This window comes from Coregonus lavaretus (genome assembly GCF_964263955.1).
Source record: "Coregonus lavaretus genome assembly, contig: HAP1_SCAFFOLD_3307, whole genome shotgun sequence".
In the NCBI taxonomy this organism is placed as follows: domain Eukaryota; kingdom Metazoa; phylum Chordata; class Actinopteri; order Salmoniformes; family Salmonidae; genus Coregonus; species Coregonus lavaretus.
The window spans coordinates 35,001-56,598 of NW_028166590.1; the positions used below are offsets into that span (position 1 = coordinate 35,001).

The 21,598-nt window shown below is 52.0% G+C and overlaps 1 protein-coding gene across 1 annotated transcript in view; it reads right to left on the reverse strand.

Annotated features, from left to right (window-relative positions):
- The window catches only part of lrp6 (low density lipoprotein receptor-related protein 6), a gene marked incomplete at both ends in the record, with an annotated part of 60,422 nt that overhangs the window by 33,320 nt on the left and 5,504 nt on the right, over nt 1-21,598 (reverse strand). The window contains 4 exons of the mRNA XM_084189783.1: nt 2,681-2,897; nt 9,711-9,882; nt 13,203-13,372; nt 19,152-19,378. Of these exons, the coding sequence (XP_084045909.1) occupies nt 2,681-2,897; nt 9,711-9,882; nt 13,203-13,372; nt 19,152-19,378 (786 nt within the window). The remainder of the gene's footprint in view (nt 1-2,680; nt 2,898-9,710; nt 9,883-13,202; nt 13,373-19,151; nt 19,379-21,598) is intronic.

Here is a 21,598-nt window from a genome sequence, read left to right on the forward strand (position 1 = left end):
GAGACCGTCTACCAGAGAGACAGTCTACCAGAGACCGTCTACCAGAGACCGTCTACCAGAGACCGTCTACCAGAGACCGTCTACCAGAGACCGTCTACCAGAGACCGTCTACCAGAGACCGTCTACCAGAGACAGTCTACCAGAGACCGTCTACCAGAGAGACAGTCTACCAGAGACCGTCTACCAGAGACAGTCTACCAGAGACCGTCTACCAGAGACAGTCTACCAGAGACCGTCTACCAGAGACCGTCTACCAGCGACCGTCTACCAGAGACCGTCTACCAGCGACCGTCTACCAGAGACCGTCTACCAGAGACCGTCTACCAGCGACCGTCTACCAGAGAGACAGTCTACCAGAGAGACAGTCTACCAGAGAGACAGTCTACCAGAGAGACAGTCTACCAGAGAGACAGTCTACCAGAGAGACAGTCTACCAGAGACAGTCTACCAGAGACCGTCTACCAGAGACCGTCTACCAGAGACCGTCTACCAGAGACCGTCTACCAGAGACCGTCTACCAGAGACCGTCTACCAGAGACCGTCTACCAGCGACCGTCTACCAGAGAGACAGTCTACCAGAGAGACAGTCTACCAGAGACAGTCTACCAGAGACCGTCTACCAGAGACCGTCTACCAGAGACCGTCTACCAGAGACCGTCTACCAGAGACCGTCTACCAGAGACCGTCTACCAGAGACCGTCTACCAGCGACCGTCTACCAGCGACCGTCTACCAGAGAGACAGTCTACCAGAGAGACAGTCTACCAGAGAGACAGTCTACCAGAGAGACAGTCTACCAGAGAGACAGTCTACCAGAGAGACAGTCTACCAGAGACAGTCTACCAGAGACAGTCTACCAGAGAGACAGTCTACCAGAGACAGTCTACCAGAGAGACAGTCTACCAGAGAGACAGTCTACCAGAGAGACAGTCTACCAGAGAGACAGTCTACCAGAGAGACAGTCTACCAGAGACAGTCTACCAGAGACAGTCTACCAGCGACTAACAACGTTACACATATCAGTGGTTAGCTCGGCTGCACTGTTCTGTCTCCAGAAATCAACTCTTAGTTCATCTGCTGATATCACTGTTCTGTCTCCAGAAATCAACTCTTAGTTCATCTGCTGATATCACTGTTCTGTCTCCAGAAATCAACTCTTAGTTTATCTGCTGATATCACTGTTCTGTCTTCATATCTCTTCTTCCCCATACTTTTTATTTTATTTGTTTATTTAACCTTTATTTAACGAGGCAAGTCAGTTAAGAACAAATTCTTATTTACAATGACGGCCTACACCGGCCAAACCCGGACGACGCTGGGCCAATTGTGCGCCGCCCTATGGGACTCCCAATCACGGCCGGTTGTGATACAGCCTGGAATCGAACCAGGGGGTCTGTAGTGACGCCTCAAGCACTGAGATGCAGTGCCTTAGACCGCTGAGATGCAGTGCCTTAGACCGCTGCTCCACTCGGTCTGTAGTGACGCCTCAAGCACTGAGATGCAGTGCCTTAGACCGCTGCTCCACTCGGTCTGTAGTGACGCCTCAAGCACTGAGATGTAGTGCCTTAGACCGCTGCGCCACTCGGGAGCCCATAAAGTGCACTACATTTGCCCAGGACACACAGGTGTGTGGCCGTGTACTTTGAGCCCCATGAGGTCAGGGTTGAGGTCAGGGGTTAGGGGTCAGGGTGTTACTCACCGAAGGTCTTGTATACATAGCTAGCCTTCAGCCCCATGAGGTCAGGGGTTAGGGGTCAGGGTGTTACTCACCGAAGGTCTTGTATACATAGCTAGCCTTCACCCCCATGAGGTCAGGGGTTAGGGGTCAGGGTGTTACTCTCCGAAGGTCTTGTATACATAGCTAGCCTTCAGCCCCATGAGGTCAGGGTTGAGGTCAGGGGTTAGGGGTCAGGGTGTTACTCTCCGAAGGTCTTGTATACATAGCTAGCCTTCAGCCCCATGAGGTCAGGGGTTAGGGGTCAGGGTGTTACTCTCCGAAGGTCTTGTATACATAGCTAGCCTTCAGCCCCATGAGGTCAGGGTTGAGGTCAGGGGTTAGGGGTCAGGGTGTTACTCACCGAAGGTCTTGCGTACATACAATCCCCTCCATATGTATTTGGACAGTTAAGATACAATTTTACATTAGGCTCCGTACTCCAGCATTTTGGATTTGAGATTAAGGTATTCTCATACATACATTATTTACCGTTCATTTCCACTGGGCACAAAATAATCTGAAACACAACCAAAACAAACTGCCAATGCATCCAACCAGTTTGTAGAGTCACAAGGTTAATGTAGTCATTGTGTTCTAGGAATATGGGACCAAATACCTAACTTTTGACTACTATAATACACTATAAGTGAATTTGTGTAAATACTTATGACTTCTTCACAAGGGTGTGGACTAGATGCATAAAGTGCTTTCATTTCCAGATGGTAAAAACAGATATGTATGAAAATATCCCCTCCATTCTGTGCCGTTGTTTCATTTGAAACATTTCCAGCATCCAAAATGCTGGAGTACAGAGCCTAAATGTAAAATGGTAGCTTCACTGTCCAAATACATATGGAGGGGAGCGCAGGTAGCGTTGAGCACCATGAGGTCAGGGTTGAGGGGTCAGGGTTGAGGGGTCAGGGTTGAGGGGTCAGGGTTGAGGGGTCAGGGTGGTGTTACTCACCGAAGGTCTTGTGTACGTATGTAGCTTTGAGCCCCATCAGGTCTGGTAGCTGGTCTATGATGAACTCTCTCTCTGTGGTGCGTTTGTGAACCCTCTCGATACTGCGTCTCTGCCAGTCACTCCAGTAGACGTAGTCCCCCAGCAGAGTGAAGCCAAAGATATGGGGCAGCTTATCTTCTACCAGGATCCTCCTGCCTGAACCATCCATACCCATCACCTGGGGGAGGAGAGAGGGAGAGAGAGATAGGGGGAGAGAGAGGGGGAGGGAGAGAGGGGGGGGGGAGGGAGGGGGAGGGAGAGGGGGGAGGGAGAGGGGGGGAGAGGGGGGAGAGGGAGAGAGAGGGGGGAGATGAGAACTTCTGTAAGGTACTGTGAAATCTCTGAAGCATCCATCCATCCATCCATAGTGAAGCATCCATCCATCCATAGTGAAGCATACCCCACTGTACATCCATCCATAGTGAAGCATACCCCACTGTACATCCATCCATAGTGAAGCATACCCCACTGTACATCCATCCATAGTGAAGCATACCCCACTGTACATCCATCCATAGTTTTCTCAGATGCTGGGAGGCAAATCACTGAGGTAGTAGAAATACCCACAAAATACACTTCCATCATGGAGGGTGAGGACGGTTCCATCATGGAGGGTGAGGACGGTTCCATCATGGAGGGTGAGGACGGTTCCATCATGGAGGGTGAGGACGGTTCCATCATGGAGGGTGAGGACGGTTCCATCATGGAGGGTGAGGACGGTTCCATCATGGAGAGGGAGGACGGTTCCATCATTGTCAGGTAAAGACTCCTTCTAGCCTTACATCTGGCTGCACCCACTTTCAGGACAAAACCACTAAACCTCCTTCTCTGTGCTTTCTGCATGGCGCCTGCCTGTGGCTGGGGGGTCTGTGCTTTCTGCATGGCGCCGGACTGTAGCTGGGGGGTCTGTGCTTTCTGCATGGCGCCTGCCTGTGGCTGGGGGGTCTGTGCTTTCTGCATGGCGCCGGACTGTAGCTGGGGGGTCTGTGCTTTCTGCATGGCGCCTGCCTGTGGCTGGGGGGTCTGTGCTTTCTGCATGGCGCCTGACTGTGGCTGGGGGGTCTGGGTCTGGGTCAGTCAAACAGTGAGGTGTAGAAAGAGGAGAGAGTTTCCACATTGTGCCGTGAAGCCGTGGATGTGAGCAGAGCAAAGCGTAGGGAGAACCCTGGCAGTAGAACCCTGGCAGTAGAACCATAGCGACCTGGCAGAACATCTCAGCGGTGCTAATTAGAACCGGCAGGCAGAGCAGCAAACAGAACATATGGCCGACACATTCACCCCTTCTACACACACTTGAAGTAGTTCCCTACGGAGGGAATAGGGTGCCATTTGAGACGCATGGAGGTTAACCCGTCCACTGGTGGTCTGTTCAGAGGATCAGAGGTTAACCCGTCCACTGGTGGTCTGTTCAGAGGATCAGAGGTTAACCCGTCCACTGGTGGTCTGTTCAGAGGATCAGAGGTTAACCCGTCCACTGGTGGTCTGTTCAGAGGATCAGAGGTTAACCCGTCCACTGGTGGTCTGTTCAGAGGATCAGAGGTTAACCCGTCCACTGGTGGTCTGTTCAGAGGATCAGAGGTTAACCCGTCCACTGGTGGTCTGTTCAGAGGATCAGAGGTTAACCCGTCCACTGGTGGTCTGTTCAGAGGATCAGAGGTTAACCCGTCCACTGGTGGTCTGTTCAGAGGATCAGAGGTTAACCCGTCCACTGGTGGTCTGTTCAGAGGATCAGAGGTTAACCCGTCCACTGGTGGTCTGTTCAGAGGATCAGAGGTTAACCCGTCCACTGGTGGTCTGTTCAGAGGATCAGAGGTTAACCCGTCCACTGGTGGTCTGTTCAGAGGATCAGAGGTTAACCCGTCCACTGGTGGTCTGTTCAGAGGATCAGAGGTTAACCCGTCCACTGGTGGTCTGTTCAGAGGATCAGAGGTTAACCCGTCCACTGGTGGTCTGTTCAGAGGATCAGAGGATAAACACAGTGAACAGCCTGAAGACCAAACCAATAGGTTCAGGTAGGAGCTCAGAGAAGAAGAAAATTGGGCCCCTTTTTCACTATTCTCACGCAACTCCACTGCAACGCCTGTTCCTGTCTTCTCATGCAGACAGACTGACGGACTGTATTTCTGAGGTCTGGACTTCTGGAGGAACAGGGCGGTATGGTTAGTAGGAGCGAGGCGCGCCCGTTTGTGTCAAGAACTGCAACGCTGCTGGGTTTGTAACGTTCAACAGTTTCCTGTGTGTATCAAGAACGGTCCACCACCCAAAGGACATCCAGCCAACGGCAGGCCAGTGGTGGCGGTGGTGGTGGTGGTGGTGGTGGTGGTGGTGGTGATGGCGGTGGTGGTGGTGGTGAGATGGTGGCGGTGGTGGTGGCGGTGGTGAGATGGTGGTGGTGGTGGTGGCGGTGGTGAGATGGTGGTGGTGGTGGTGAGATGGTGGTGGTGGTGGTGGTGGTGAGATGGTGGTGGTGGTGTGATGGTGTGTTTTCATGGCACACATTAGATTTTGTGTCACTGGACTACACACGATACCCTTTAATGTCAAAGTAGAATTATGTTTTTTTTTTTTTTTTTTTTTTTTTTTTAAAGAAGAGCTGAAATGTCTTGAGTCTATAAGTATCCAACTCCCTTTTATTATGGCAAGCCTAAATAAGTTCAGGAGATAACATGTGCTTGACATAAGGACTCAGACTCACTGTGTGCAATAATAATGTTTAACACACTCCACTGGCTTCCAGTTGAAGCTCGCATCCGTTACAAGACCATGGTGCTTGCCTATGGAGCAGTGAGGGGAACGGCACCTCCGTACCTTCAGGCTCTGATCAGTCCCTACACCCAAACGAGGGCATTGCGTTCATCCACCTCTGGCCTGCTGGCTCCCCTTCCTCTGCGGAAGCATAGTTCCCGCTCAGCCCAGTCAAAACTGTTCGCTGCTCTGGCACCCCAATGGTGGAACAAGCTCCCTCACGACGCCAGGACAGCGGAGTCACTCACCACCTTCCGGAGACATTTGAAACCCCACCTCTTTAAGGAATACCTGGGATAGGATAAAGTAATCCTTCTACCCCCCCCCCCCCCCCCCCCCCCAAAATTGTAAAGTGGTTATCCCACTGGCTATAGGGTGAATGCACCAATTTGTGAGTCGCTCTGGATAAGAGCGTCTGCTAAATGACGTAAATGTGCCCTTGAGCAAGGCACTTAACCCTAATTGCTCCTGTAAGTCGCTCTGGATAAGAGCGTCTGCTAAATGACTAAAATGTAAATGTAAATGTTAATGACTACCTCATCTCTGTACCCCCCACATACAGATAATTGTAAGGTCCCCCAGTCGAGCAGTGAATTACAAACACAGATTAGACCACAAAGACCAGAGAGGTTTTCCAATGCTTCGCAAAGAAGGGCACTTATTGGTAGATGGAACATTTTTTTTTAAATATGGACATTGAATATCCCTTTGAGCATGGTGACGTTATTAATTACACTTTGGATGGTGTACCAATACACAACAAACAAAGTGGCAAAGCAATTAACTTTTTTATCCAGAATACAAAGTGTTATGTTTGGGGCAAATCCAACGAGTGAATACCACTCTCCATATGTTCAAGGATAGTGGTGGCTGCATCATGTTATGGGTATGCTTGTAATCGTTAACGATTGGGGAGTTTTTCAGGATAAAAACAAACAGAATGGAGCTAAGCAAAGGCAAAATCCTAGAGGAAACCCTGGTTCAGTCTGCTTTCCACCAGACACTGGGAGATGAATTCACCTTTCAGCAGGACAATAACCTAAAACACAAGGCCAAATATACACTGGAGTTGCTCACCAAGATGACAGTGAATGTTCCTGAGTGGCCGAGTTACAGTTTTGACTTAAATCGGCTTGAAAATCTATGGCAAGACTTGAAAATGGCTGTCTAGCAATGATCAACAACCAACTTGACAGAGCTTGAATAATTAAAAATATATAATAATGTGCAGATATTGTCCAATCCAGGTGTGGAAAGCTCTTAGAGACTTACCCAGAAAGACTCCCAGCTGTAATCGCTGCCAAAGGGGATTCTAACATGTATTGACTCAGGGGGTTGAACACTTATGTAAAATGAGATATTACTGTATTTCATTTTCAATACATTTGCAAAAGTTCCTCAAAACATGTTTTCCCTTTGTCATTATGGGGTATTGTGTGTAGATGGGTGAGATTTTTATTTTATTTAATCAATTTTAAATTCAGGCTGTAACACAACAAAATGTGGAATAAGTCAATGGGTCTGAATACTTTTTTTTCAGCTGGACAATGCCCCATGTCACAAGGCCAGGATTGTCCAGGAATGGTTCCACGAACATGACAGTGAATTCAGCTTACTGCAGTGGCCTGCCCAGTCACCAGATCTCAATCCAATTGAGCGTCTGTGGGATGAGATGGAACGAGCTATTCGGAGTAGAGACCCACCACCAGACAACTGCGGGAAGCATTGGAGTCAACATGGGCCAGCATCCCAGTGGGAAGCATTGGAGTCAACATGGGCCAGCATCCCAGTGGGAAGCATTGGAGTCAACATGGGCCAGCATCCCAGTGGGAAGCATTGGAGTCAACATGGGCCAGCATCCCAGTGGGAAGCATTGGAGTCAACATGGGCCAGCATCCCAGTGGGAAGCATTGGACTCAACATGGGCCAGCATCCCAGTGGGAAGCATTGGACTCAACATGGGCCAGCATCCCAGTGGGAAGCATTGGAGTCAACATGGGCCAGCATCCCAGTGGGAAGCATTGGAGTCAACATGGGCCAGCATCCCAGTGGGAAGCATTGGAGTCAACATGGGCCAGCATCCCAGTGGGAAGCATTGGAGTCAACATGGGCCAGCATCCCAGTGGGAAGCATTGGAGTCAACATGGGCCAGCATCCCAGTGGGAAGCATTGGAGTCAACATGGGCCAGCATCCCAGTGGGAAGCATTGGACTCAACATGGGCCAGCATCCCAGTGGGAAGCATTGGAGTCAACATGGGCCAGCATCCCAGTGGGAAGCATTGGAGTCAACATGGGCCAGCATCCCAGTGGGAAGCATTGGACTCAACATGGGCCAGCATCCCAGTGGGAAGCATTGGAGTCAACATGGGCCAGCATCCCAGTGGGAAGCATTGGAGTCAACATGGGCCAGCATCCCAGTGGGAAGCATTGGAGTCAACATGGGCCAGCATCCCAGTGGGAAGCATTGGAGTCAACATGGGCCAGCATCCCAGTGGGAAGCATTGGACTCAACATGGGCCAGCATCCCAGTGGGAAGCATTGGAGTCAACATGGGCCAGCATCCCAGTGGGAAGCATTGGAGTCAACATGGGCCAGCATCCCAGTGGAACACTTTCAAAATTGAGGCTGTTCTGAGGGCAGAGGGGGCTCAATATCAGGAAGGCGGTCCTGATGTGTTGTATCCTCAGTTTCCCTTCTCAGTGAGGTGGCCTGTGATTTTGAATGGGAATCAAATTGGTCCCCACCAGGAGAGTAAAACAAACGTGTGTTCCCGCAGTGTGGTGAGGGTTTCAGATTCAGGGGCTGTTCTGAACAGGGGAAACCACAGCTGGAGTGGAGGCAGCAATCCAAACCAGACGTGGCTCTGGCAGCAAAACCCCGTCCTGGAGCAGACCCAGAACCCAGGCTATAACCACCCTCCCCCAACCAACCCAGCACACCCTACCAAACATTCCCTTTGCCACCCACCCAGTCTGTCCCACCCGACCCCGCCTCCCTGAGCCACAGTAACCTCACGTTCAGGGGACTGGGGCAGGCAGCTGGGTGCAACTGTGGGCAGGCAGCTGGGTGCAACTGTGGGCAGGCAGCTGGGTGCAACTGTGGGCAGGCAGCTGGGTGCAACTGTGGGCAGGCAGCTGGGTGCAACTGTGGGCAGGCAGCTGGGTGCAACTGTGGGCAGGCAGCTGGGTGCAACTGTGGGCAGGTAGCTGGGTGCAACTGTGGGCAGGTAGCTGGGTGCAACTGTGGGCAGGTAGCTGGGGGCAACTGTGGGCAGGTAGCTGGGTGCAACTGTGGATTGAAATGTGGAGCCTAAACTCACTTACCCAGAAGTCAAATTCTCTCGTGAAAGTTTGTCATTTCCTGTTTTACTTCTGGGGGAATGCCGTTAACAATTGTGATTACCTTTGTGCAAAAGAAGGAAGAGAAGTCTCCTCCCTCGTAAACGGAAACTCCCGGGCCAAACCCCTCCCTTCCACTAATTGGACCGGTGTTACTTATGGTCAAAAAAGGAAACGTTTGTTTTCATGAATTTTGACAGCAGACAATTTTGGAATCTAGTGGAAACCGTTTGTCATCCAAACAAGGGCTTGAAAAATCACTGCACCAGCCTTCGCCCAATCCTGATTCATCCAAACACTCAACAATGAAAACCTCAAAGCAAGGTTACTTCTGCTCTGTACGTGGGCCTTGACAGATCCTCGCCGTTTCATCTGTTCACCAGAATCTGTCCACAGGAGATAACGTGGAGCCAGAAGGCTTCCAATACCCTTCAACCAATCCGGTAGCAACTCCCTCGTCATGTGACTTCCCTTCTGAAAGGAGTGTGTGTGTGATGTGATAACGGCCATGTCGTGGGCTAGGGGACGTGTGTGTCGGGCTGCCCATAGCGGTAGAGGGCCCTGTGATGCTGCCAGCTTCCTGGCCTGGCGTCTCCGTGAGGACTGTTGAAGAGCGCTCGCTCCACACGGTGTGCGGCCCAGCGGGGTACCTGGCGGCTGCTGCCTCACAGATTAAACCTGGAGCAGTCTGTCTCTACAGATCCCTACGCAGACACACACAGACAGCTACCCACCGCACAAACCACCATTATCAGCACAGCTGACCCCCCGACCCCCCGACTCCCCCACAGCACAGCAGCTGATTGGAACATGCCGACACAGCGGAGGGCAAAACGTGACGATATGAAGACATTCAGAAACAGACACTCATCCATCCATTCCATAGAAAGTAGACCAGGTGAAATACCTCTATCTTGTCAGTCTTGGCGTCGCCCCAGTAGATCATACGGTCTGCATAGTCCAGCGCCAGCCCATTGGGCCAGCCCAGGGAGGTGTTGACCATCACTACCCGCTCGGTCCCGTCCAGGTCTGCACGCTCAATCTTAGGAACCTCGCCCCAGTCGGTCCAGTACATGTATCTGTAACGACCAGAGAGGGAACAGAGTGATCCTATCAGACAGGGAACAGAGTGATCCTATCAGACGGGGAACAGAGTGATCCTACCAGAGAGGGGACAGTGATCCTACCAGAGAGGGAACAGAGTGATCCTATCAGACGGGGAACAGAGTGATCCTATCAGACGGGGAACAGAGTGATCCTATCAGACGGGGAACAGAGTGATCCTATCAGACGGGGAACAGAGTGATCCTATCAGGCAGGGAACAGAGTGATCCTACCAGAGAGGGAACAGAGTGATCCTATCAGGCAGGGAACAGAGTGATCCTACCAGAGAGGCAACAGAGTGATCCTACCAGAGAGGGAACAGAGTGAATCTACCAGAGGGAACAGAGTGATCCTACCAGAGAGGGAACAGAGTGATCCTACCAGAGAGGGAACAGAGTGATCCTATCAGAGAGGGAACAGAGTGATCCTACCAGAGAGGGAACAGAGTGATCCTATCAGACAGGGAACAGAGTGATCCTATCAGAGAGGGAACAGAGTGATCCTATCAGACAGGGAACAGAGTGATCCTATCAGAGAGGGAACAGAGTGATCCTACCAGAGAGGGAACAGAGTGATCCTACCAGACGGGGAACAGAGTGATCCTATCAGACAGGGAACAGAGTGATCCTATCAGACAGGGAACAGAGTGATCCTACCAGAGAGGGAACAGAGTGATCCTACCAGAGAGGGAACAGAGTGATCCTACCAGACGGGGAACAGAGTGATCCTACCAGACGGGGAACAGAGTGATCCTACCAGAGAGGGAACAGAGTGATCCTACCAGAGAGGGAACAGAGTGATCCTACCAGAGAGGGAACAGAGTGATCCTATCAGACAGGGAACAGAGTGATCCTATCAGACGGGGAACAGAGTGATCCTACCAGAGAGGGAACAGAGTGATCCTACCAGAGAGGGAACAGAGTGATCCTACCAGAGAGGGAACAGAGTGATCCTACCAGACGGGGAACAGAGTGATCCTATCAGAGAGGGAACAGAGTGATCCTACCAGAGAGGGAACAGAGTGATCCTACCAGAGAGGGAACAGAGTGATCCTACCAGACGGGGAACAGAGTGATCCTATCAGACAGGGAACAGAGTGATCCTACCAGAGAGGGAACAGAGTGATCCTATCAGACAGGGAACAGAGTGATCTTATCAGAGAGGGAACAGAGTGATCCTATCAGACAGGGAACAGAGTGATCCTACCAGAGAGGGAACAGAGTGATCCTATCAGAGAGGGAACAGAGTGATCCTACCAGAGAGGGAACAGAGTGATCCTACCAGAGAGGGAACAGAGTGATCCTATCAGACAGGGAACAGAGTGATCCTACCAGAGAGGGAACAGAGTGATCCTACCAGAGAGGGAACAGAGTGATCCTATCAGACAGGGAACAGAGTGATCCTACCAGAGAGGGAACAGAGTGATCCTACCAGAGAGGGAACAGAGTGATCCTACCAGAGAGGGAACAGAGTGATCCTAGCAGAGAGGGAACAGAGTGATCCTATCAGACAGGGAACAGAGTGATCCTACCAGAGAGGGAACAGAGTGATCCTACCAGAGAGGGAACAGAGTGATCCTATCAGACAGGGAACAGAGTGATCCTACCAGAGAGGGAACAGAGTGATCCTACCAGAGAGGGAACAGAGTGATCCTACCAGAGAGGGAACAGAGTGATCCTACCAGAGAGGGAACAGAGTGATCCTACCAGAGAGGGAACAGAGTGATCCTACCAGAGAGGGAACAGAGTGATCCTACCAGAGAGGGAACAGAGTGATCCTACCAGAGAGGGAACAGAGTGATCCTACCAGAGAGGGAACAGAGTGATCCTACCAGGCAGGGAACAGAGTGATCCTACCAGAGAGTGAACAGAGTGATCCTATCAGACAGGGAACAGAGTGATCCTACCAGAGAGGGAACAGAGTGATCCTACCAGAGAGGGAACAGAGTGATCCTACCAGAGAGGGAACAGAGTGATCATTTACATTTACATTTACATTACATTTTAGTCATTTAGCAGACGCTCTTATCCAGAGCGACTTACAGGAGCAATTAGGGTTAAGTGCCTTGCTCAAGGGCACATTTACGTCATTTAGCAGACGCTCTTAAACAGAGCGACTCACAAATTGGTGCATTCACCCTATAGCCAGTGGGATAACCACTTTACAATTTTTTTTTGGGGGGGGTAGAAGGATTACTTTATCCTATCCCAGGTATTCCTTAAAGAGGTGGGGTTTCAAATGTCTGTAATCTGTAATCTGTAAATGATCCTACCAGAGAGGGAACAGAGTGATCCTACCAGAGAACAGAGAACTCAGATTACAGCCTAACATGAATGAAGAGCAGAAATCGAGGGAGGACTGGATGAGCAGATGTCTGAGTTTAGGGTTAATGCTGGAGCTCTGCCTTGTGGCATGGTGCATTATGGGCCAGCGCCATGAAGGGCATTACTGCTGCTGAACGGCAGGCACATCAAATCAGTAGAAACCGTGACAACGGTGAGGTCACACCTCAACCAACCAGGGATACTACTGCCTGAGGACTGATGATGTCATCACAGAGGGCCAGGCCAGGATAGGTCATATATAGTGTAGTGTAGTGAACCCACCCAGCGACAGGGTCCAGTACGATGGCTCAGGGTTAGGGTTAGTATAGAGACAGCAGTTACCCAGCGACAGGATCCAGTACGATGGCTCAGGGTTAGGGTTAGTATAGAGACAGCAGTTACCCAGCGACAGGATCCAGTACGATGGCTCAGGGTTAGGGTTAGTATAGAGACAGCAGTTACCCAGCGACAGGATCCAGTACGATGGCTCAGGGTTAGGGTTAGTATAGAGACAGCAGTTACCCAGCGACAGGATCCAGTACGATGGCTCAGGGTTAGGGTTTAGGGTTAGTATAGAGACAGCAGTTACCCAGCGACAGGATCCAGTACGATGGCTCAGGTTTAGGGTTAGTATAGAGACAGCAGTTACCCAGAGACAGGATCCAGTACGATGGCTCAGGGTTAGGGTTTAGGGTTAGTATAGAGACAGCAGTTACCCAGCGACAGGATCCAGTACGATGGCTCAGGGTTAGGGTTTAGGGTTAGTATAGAGACAGCAGTTACCCAGAGACAGGATCCAGTACGATGGCTCAGGGTTAGGGTTTAGGGTTAGTATAGAGACAGCAGTTACCCAGCGACAGGATCCAGTACGATGGCTCAGGGTTAGGGTTTAGGGTTAGTATAGAGACAGCAGTTACCCAGCGACAGGGTCCAGTACGATGGCTCAGGGTTAGTATAGAGACAGCAGTTACCCAGCGACAGGATCCAGTACGATGGCTCGTGGTTCGTCCAGGTCCTCTGATATCAGGATCTTCCTCATGGTTCCGTTGAGGCGTGTCACCTCGATGCGGTCCGTTCCCGTGTCAGTCCAGTACAGGTTCCGGGCGATCCAGTCCACAGCGATGCCGTCAGGGTGGTTCACCTGAGACAGAAAATAAACAGCAGGTCAATTAAGACCAAAAAGCACATTTTTGCTTTCATTAATTTTTACAATATAGCCAATCTAGCGGAAATCGCTCAGTTCTGCCTCCAGGGCAAGACTCATACCAAATGAAGTATATATCTGGGCCCACATTCACAGATCATCTCCGAGTGGGAGATCAGAGCATCTCCGAGTGGGAGATCAGAGCATCTCAGAGTGGGAGATCAGAGCATCTCAGAGTGGGAGATCAGAGCATCTCAGAGTGGGAGATCAGAGCATCTCAGAGTGGGAGATCAGAGCATCTCAGAGTGGGAGATCAGAGCATCTCAGAGTGGGAGATCAGAGCATCTCAGAGTGGGAGATCAGAGCATCTCAGAGTGGGAGATCAGAGTGGGAGATCAGAGCATCTCAGAGTGGGAGATCAGAGCATCTCAGAGTGGGAGATCAGAGCATCTCAGAGTGGGAGATCAGAGCATCTCAGAGTGGGAGATCAGAGCATCTCAGAGTGGGAGATCAGAGCATCTCAGAGTGGGAGATCAGAGCATCTCAGAGTGGGAGATCAGAGCATCTCAGAGTGGGAGATCAGAGCATCTCAGAGTGGGAGATCAGAGCATCTCAGAGTGGGAGATCAGAGCATCTCCGAGTGGGAGATCAGAGCATCTCAGAGTGGGAGATCAGAGCATCTCAGAGTGGGAGATCAGAGCATCTCAGAGTGGGAGATCAGAGCATCTCAGAGTGGGAGATCAGAGCATCTCCGAGTGGAAGAGCTGGATCAGTTGGCCTTTAAGATCTAATGACATATTATATGGACAGATCCTAATCTGGTTGGACACATTTATATGGACGTGCTTCTTAATAAAACCTACTGAAACAAGCAATTACACTTCATTATTATCATGGCATTTCATTATTATTATTATTATTATTATTATTATTATTCAGGTTATTACTTCTGAATATGAATCAACAAATGAAGAAACGCCAGGTTGGAGAGGATCCATCTCATGTAGGTATGTATAACATTAACAGAGTCTGAATAAAGATGGAGGCCTACCTTCTGTTGGCTTTACATATAAAACCATTCAATATAGATCCTATTTCAACGCACAAAACCATTCAAACGAAGACCGATGGGTTTTCTCCCACTTCTCCCAAAATATTCCCAAAATGTTACAAACCCTGCTGCTGCGGTCTTTTCGATGACATTGGCATTGACATACGTTGGTCAAAGAGAGGACGCCGTCGTGAGAGAAATAATGTAGCCTAAACCAATGAAAACAGGCCTTTTACCAGATTCAATCATGACAGGAGCGTTTGATTCTTATTGAAGAGATGGAATCCAGACAGGCTCCTTTAGGAAATGCTGAATGGACATACGGGTCTATAGAGAGAATCAGCCAACACTCATACACCCCTGTAGAAAGGACCAGTCAATCAAAGCCACCAGCGTCAAAACAGAACAGCTAATATTTATCCTTTCCTTAAAACAAACCTAAGACTACTTTAGTCTTTCCAGAAAGTTATTTTCTTCTTTTCTATAAGTTCATGAATTTAATTTACAATGAAAGTATGAAGGGGACAGACAGCTACGCTATAGTATATAGATGAAATCATTAATGCAGCAGTATATAGATGAAATCATTAATGCAGCAGTATAAAGATGAAATCATTAATGCAGTAGTACAAAGATGAAATCATTAATGCAGCAGTATAAAGATGAAATCAATAATGCAGCAGTATAAAGATGAAATCATTAATGCAGCAGTATAAAGATGAAATCATTAATGCAGTTGTATAAAGATGAAATCATTAATGCAGTTGTATAAAGATGAAATCATTAATGCAGTTGTATAAAGATGAAATTGAAAATCATTAAAAATAGAAACCAATCCAGCCATCATCTCTATGGTCTATTGATCAGCCCTGCTGATTAGAGAGGGGAGGAGTGGGGGAAAGATTTAAATACTGCGAGGAACTATTATCATTTCAATGGATGTTTTTTTTTTTTTACGGACTTGGTTGACTTTACTGTGTGAGGTGAAGAACAAAATGGCTGAAGCCCAGCTGGGCACTTTCCTACATTTGTCATTTTGGAGCAGCAGGCCTGGTTCTTCTATACGTGTTCAGGTGCTTCTATGCGTGCTCAGGTGCTTCTATGCGTGTTCAGGTTTGAGCGCTCCGTCAACATGAACACGTCAGAGAAATCAGACATGCTCACGTGGAGCGTGGAAATTAAAAAAAGGTATGAAATAAACCAAAACTTGTTTCTCGCAAAGTGTAGCAGGTTTTGAACTCTGCAAACAAACGTTTCCACTCCGAGAATGAGAACAGTAAATTACTGTAATTAATACATGCAATAACAGAAATGAATTTAAACCAAATGACAGGGATTAAAGGTAAACTGCCTGTTTTACAAACGGTAGGCTACCCTACGGACATTCAGAAAAGTGCATTGTGGGCCGACACTGTATAGCCAAGGCTACTATTCTACCTTGCGGGAAAAATGTGTCTCGCAGCGGGGCAGCATATCGGCCAGGACCAGGCCTGATCAGCGTTGGATTAGTCTAGAAATTAAGAAAAGATTCCGTATCAAATGATACCATGCCAGGCTGGAGAGGACTGGTCCAAATGATACCATGCCAGGCTGGAGAGGACTGGTCCAAATGATACCAAGCCAGGCTGGAGAGGACTGGTCCAAATGATACCATGCCAGGCTGGAGAGGACTGGTCCAAATGATACCAAGCCAGGCTGGAGAGGACTGGTCCAAATGATACCAAGCCAGGCTGGAGAGGACTGGTCCAAATGATACCAAGCCAGGTTGGAGAGGACCGGTCCATTGTCCATTTTGACACGTTACAGCATTAGAGCAGGGTTCTTCAATTCCGGTCCTGGAGGGCCCGAAACACCTCTGTTTTTCATCCTCTCCTTCTAATCAGGGGCTAATTCAGACCTGGGACACCAGGTGAGTGCAATTAACTACCAGGTAGAAATAAAAAACAGAAGTGTTTCGGCCCTCCAGGACCGGAATTGAAGAACCCTGGATTACAGCATTACAGTCCTCAGAGCCAGAACAACCTTGTCCACTGCTGTTGAATAATTCATGAAGTCAGACACATCCAACATTTTTTTTTTTTTTTAAAGAAGACCGATTTAATTATTTACTAGCGAGCAATGAAAACGTGAATTGTATAAAATAAATTCCGCACATGGATGTTTTCTTTGACTGAAGAGTCCTAGCCTACAGCGCTCCACAACCCCTGTGCATCTAGCGGTTAGCTGCCGTAGCATCTAGCGGTTAGCTGCCGTAGCATCTAGCGGTTAGCTGCCGTAGCATCTAGCGGTTAGCTGCCGTAGCATCTAGCGGTTAGCTGCCGTAGCATCTAGCGGTTAGCTGCCGTAGCATCTAGCGGTTAGCTGCCGTAGCATCTAGCGGTTAGCTGCCGTAGCATCTAGCGGTTAGCGGCCGTAGCATCTAGCGGTTAGCGGCCGTAGCATCTAGCGGTTAGCTGCCGTAGCATCAGAGGACAGTTACAAAGAGGAGATGTAGACCGTTCAATAGACAGAATAAATTAGCAAAACAACTGTTTACAATCGTTAGTAAACACTCCTGCTTTTAGGTCAACTTTATCTACATGAAAATAAAGGTCATTAAAAAAAATACTACAATGAATGTAGGCCAATTTAAACTGTTTTATTTTCCTGACGGTCTTCATCCATAACCGAAAGTTACACGGCTATTCTATTACCGCCACAACCCTACTCCTGCTCTGAGATGCTTCGTGGAAACGCCCCAGCCCTACTCCTGCTCCGAGATGCTTCGTGGAAACGCCCCAGCCCTACTCCTGCTCTGAGATGCTTCGTGGAAACGCCCCAGCCCTACTCCTGCTCTGAGATGCTTCGTGGAAACGCCCCAGCCCTACTCCTGCTCTGAGATGCTTCGTGGAAACGCCCCAGCCCTACTCCTGCTCCGAGATGCTTCGTGGAAACGCCCCAGCCCTACTCCTGCTCCGAGATGCTTCGTGGAAACGCCCCAGCCCTACTCCTGCTCTGAGATGCTTCGTGGAAACGCCCCAGCCCTACTCCTGCTCTGAGATGCTTCGTGGAAACGCCCCAGCCCTACTCCTGCTCTGAGATGCTTCGTGGAAACGCCCCAGCCCTACTCCTGCTCTGAGATGCTTCGTGGAAACGCCCCAGCCCTACTCCTGCTCCGAGATGCTTTGTGGAAACGCCCCAGCCCTACTCCTGCTCCGAGATGCTTCGTGGAAACGCCCCAGCCCTACTCCCGCTCTGAGATGCTTCGTGGAAACGCCCCAGCCCTACTCCCGCTCCGAGATGCTTCGTGGAAACGCCCCAGCCCTACTCCTGCTCCGAGATGCTTCGTGGAAACGCCCCAGCCCTACTCCTGCTCCGAGATGCTTCGTGGAAACGCCCCAGCCCTACTCCTGCTCTGAGATGCTTCGTGGAAACGCCCCAGCCCTACTCCTGCTCCGTGGAAACGCCCCAGCCCTACTCCTGCTCTGAGATGCTTAGTGGAAACGCCCCAGCCCTACTCCTGCTCTGAGATGCTTCGTGGAAACGCCCCAGCCCTACTCCTGCTCTGAGATGCTTCGTGGAAACGCCCCAGCCCTACTCCTGCTCCGAGATGCTTCGTGGAAACGCCCCAGCCCTACTCCTGCTCTGAGATGCTTCGTGGAAACGCCCCAGCCCTACTCCTGCTCCGTGGAAACGCCCCAGCCCTACTCCTGCTCTGAGATGCTTCGTGGAAACGCCCCAGCCCTACTCCTGCTTCGTGGAAACGCCCCAGCCCTACTCCCGCTCCGAGATGCTTCGTGGAAACGCCCCAGCCCTACTCCTGCTCTGAGATGCTTCGTGGAAACGCCCCAGCCCTACTCCTGCTCCGAGATGCTTCGTGGAAACGCCCCAGCCCTACTCCTGCTCTGAGATGCTTCGTGGAAACGCCCCAGCCCTACTCCTGCTCTGAGATGCTTCGTGGAAACGCCCCAGCCCTACTCCTGCTCTGAGATGCTTCGTGGAAACGCCCCAGCCCTACTCCTGCTCCGAGATGCTTCGTGGAAACGCCCCAGCCCTACTCCTGCTCCGAGATGCTTCGTGGAAACGCCCCAGCCCTACTCCTGCTCTGAGATGCTTCGTGGAAACGCCCCAGCCCTACTCCTGCTCCGAGATGCTTCGTGGAAACGCCCCAGCCCTACTCCTGCTCCGAGATGCTTCGTGGAAACGCCCCAGCCCTACTCCTGCTCCGAGATGCTTCGTGGAAACGCCCCAGCCCTACTCCTGCTCTGAGATGCTTCGTGGAAACGCCCCAGCCCTACTCCTGCTCTGAGATGCTTCGTGGAAACGCCCCAGCCCTACTCCTGCTCTGAGATGCTTCGTGGAAACGCCCCAGCCCTACTCCTGCTCTGAGATGCTTCGTGGAAACGCCCCAGCCCTACTCCTGCTCTGAGATGCTTTGTGGAAACGCCCCAGCCCTACTCCTGCTCTGAGATGCTTCGTGGAAACGCCCCAGCCCTACTCCTGCTCCGTGGAAACGCCCCAGCCCTACTCCTGCTCTGAGACGCTTCGTGGAAATGCCACAGAACAATACTGAGAACATGGGTTTTCACTGCTCCAAGTTAAACAGACCATCGTATCCTGTACTGACCTGAGGTGAGAGGTTAGGGTTACTGACCTGAGGTTAGGGTTAGGGTTACTGACCTGAGGTTAGGGTTAGGGTTACTGACCAGAGGTTAGGGTTACTGACCTGAGGTTAGGGTTACTGACCTGAGAGGTGACAATGAACTGAGCGTCGGAGCCGTCCAGGTACGACCTCCTGATGGCCCTGACCTCGTCGTCCGTCCAATAGATGTGTCCGTCCACCGGGTCATAGTCGATGGCGATGGCGTGGCGGATGTCGTCCGTCTGGAGGATGATGTCAGTGAAGTCAGGCGTGTCCAGGGAGATGCGGCGCAGGTCAGTCCGCCGGGCCAGCAGGAGGAGCTGGGTGGCACCTGGAGGGGGAGAGAGATGGGAGGGGGAGTCAGGACATGCCAACAGAATGATTGTCCCCACCATAGGAGGGCTGGGGGAGAGATGGGAGGGCTGGGGGAGAGATGGGAGGGTGAGTCAGGACATGATAAAGAAGAGGGTCGGGGGGAGAAAGAAGAGGGTCGGGGGGAGAAACCCTCACCATCACCACTACACTGCTCAGCCCCCATATCACCACCACTACTACACTGCTCAGCCCCCATACCACCACCACCATCTCCGTCTCAGAAGGGGGGGTTGGGGTGTAGGTCTCTGAAGGGGGGGGGTTGGGGCGTAGGTCTCTGAAGGGGGGGTTGGGGTGTAGGTCTCTGAAGGGGGGGGTTGGGGTGTAGGTCTCTGAAGGGGGGGTTGGGGCGTAGGTCTCAGAAGGGGGGTAGGTCTCAGAAGGGGGGTTTGGGGTGTAGGTCTCTGAAGGGGGGGTTGGGGCGTAGGTCTCAGCAGGGGGGGTAGGGGCGTAGGTCTCAGCAGGGGGGGTTGGGGCGTAGGTCTCAGAAGGGGGGGTTGGGGTGTAGGTCTCTGAAGGGGGGGGTTGGGGCGTAGGTCTCAGAAGGGGGGGGTTGGGGCGTAGGTCTCAGAAGGGGGGTAGGTCTCAGAAGGGGGGGTTGGGGTGTAGGTCTCTGAAGGGGGGGGTTGGGGTGTAGGTCTCAGCAGGGGGGTAGGTCTCTGAAGGGGGGGTTGGGGCGTAGGTCTCAGAAGGGGGGGTTGGGGCGTAGGTCTCAGAAGGGGGGTAGGTCTCTGAAGGGGGGGTTGGGGTGTAGGTCTCTGAAGGGGGGGTTGGGGCGTAGGTCTCTGAAGGGGGGGTTGGGGTGTAGGTCTCTGAAGGGGGGGTTGGGGCGTAGGTCTCTGAAGGGGGGTAAGTCTAAGTCTCTGAAGGGGGGGTTGGGGTGTAGGTCTCTGAAGGGGGGGTTGGGGCGTAGGTCTCTGAAGGGGGGGGTTGGGGCGTAGGTCTCAGCAGGGGGGTAGGTCTCTGAAGGGGGGGTTGGGGCGTAGGTCTCAGCAGGGGGGTAGGTCTCAGAAGGGGGGGTTGGGGCGTAGGTCTCAGCAGGGGGGGTTGGGGGGTAGGTCTCAGAAGGGGGGGGTTGGGGCGTAGGTCTCAGCAGGGGGGTAGGTCTCAGAAGGGGGGGTTGGGGGGTAGGTCTCAGAAGGGGGGGTTGGGGCGTAGGTCTCAGCAGGGGGGTAGGTCTCAGAAGGGGGGGTTGGGGCGTAGGTCTCTGAATGGGGGGTTGGGGTGTAGGTCTCAGCAGGGGGGTAGGTCTCAGAAGGGGGGGTTGGGGCGTAGGTCTCAGAAGGGGGGGTTGGGGCGTAGGTCTCTGAAGGGGGGGTTGGGGCGTAGGTCTCAGCAGGGGGGTAGGTCTCAGAAGGGGGGGGTTGGGGCATAGGTCTCTGAAGGGGGGGTTGGGGTGTAGGTCTCAGCAGGGGGGTAGGTCTCAGAAGGGGGGGTTGGGGCGTAGGTCTCAGCAGGGGGGGTTGGGGGGTAGGTCTCAGAAGGGGGGGTTGGGGTGTAGGTCTCTGAAGGGGGGGTTGGGGTGTAGGTCTCAGCAGGGGGGTAGGTCTCAGAAGGGGGGGTTGGGGCGTAGGTCTCAGCAGGGGGGTAGGTCTCAGAAGGGGGGGTTGGGGCGTAGGTCTCAGCAGGGGGGGTTGGGGGGTAGGTCTCAGAATGGGGGGTTGGGGCGTAGGTCTAAGCAGGGGGGTAAGTCTCAGAAGGGGGGGTTGGGGCGTAGGTCTCTGAAGGGGGGGTTGGGGTGTAGGTCTCAGCAGGGGGGTAGGTCTCAGAAGGGGGGGTTGGGGCGTAGGTCTCAGCAGGGGGGGTTGGGGGGTAGGTCTCAGCAGGGGGGGTAGGTCTCAGAAGGGGGGGTTGGGGCGTAGGTCTCAGCAGGGGGTAGGTCTCAGAAGGGGGGGTTGGGGCGTAGGTCTCAGAAGGGGGGGGTTGGGGCGTAGGTCTCAGAAGGGGGGTAGGTCTCAGAAGGGGGGGTTGGGGCGTAGGTCTCAGCAGGGGGGTAGGTCTCAGAAGGGGGGGTTGGGGCGTAGGTCTCTGAAGGGGGGGTTGGGGTGTAGGTCTCAGCAGGGGGGTAGGTCTCAGAAGGGGGGGTTGGGGCGTAGGTCTCAGCAGGGGGGGTTGGGGGGTAGGTCTCAGAAGGGGGGGGTTGGGGCGTAGGTCTCAGAAGGGGGGGTTGGGGCGTAGG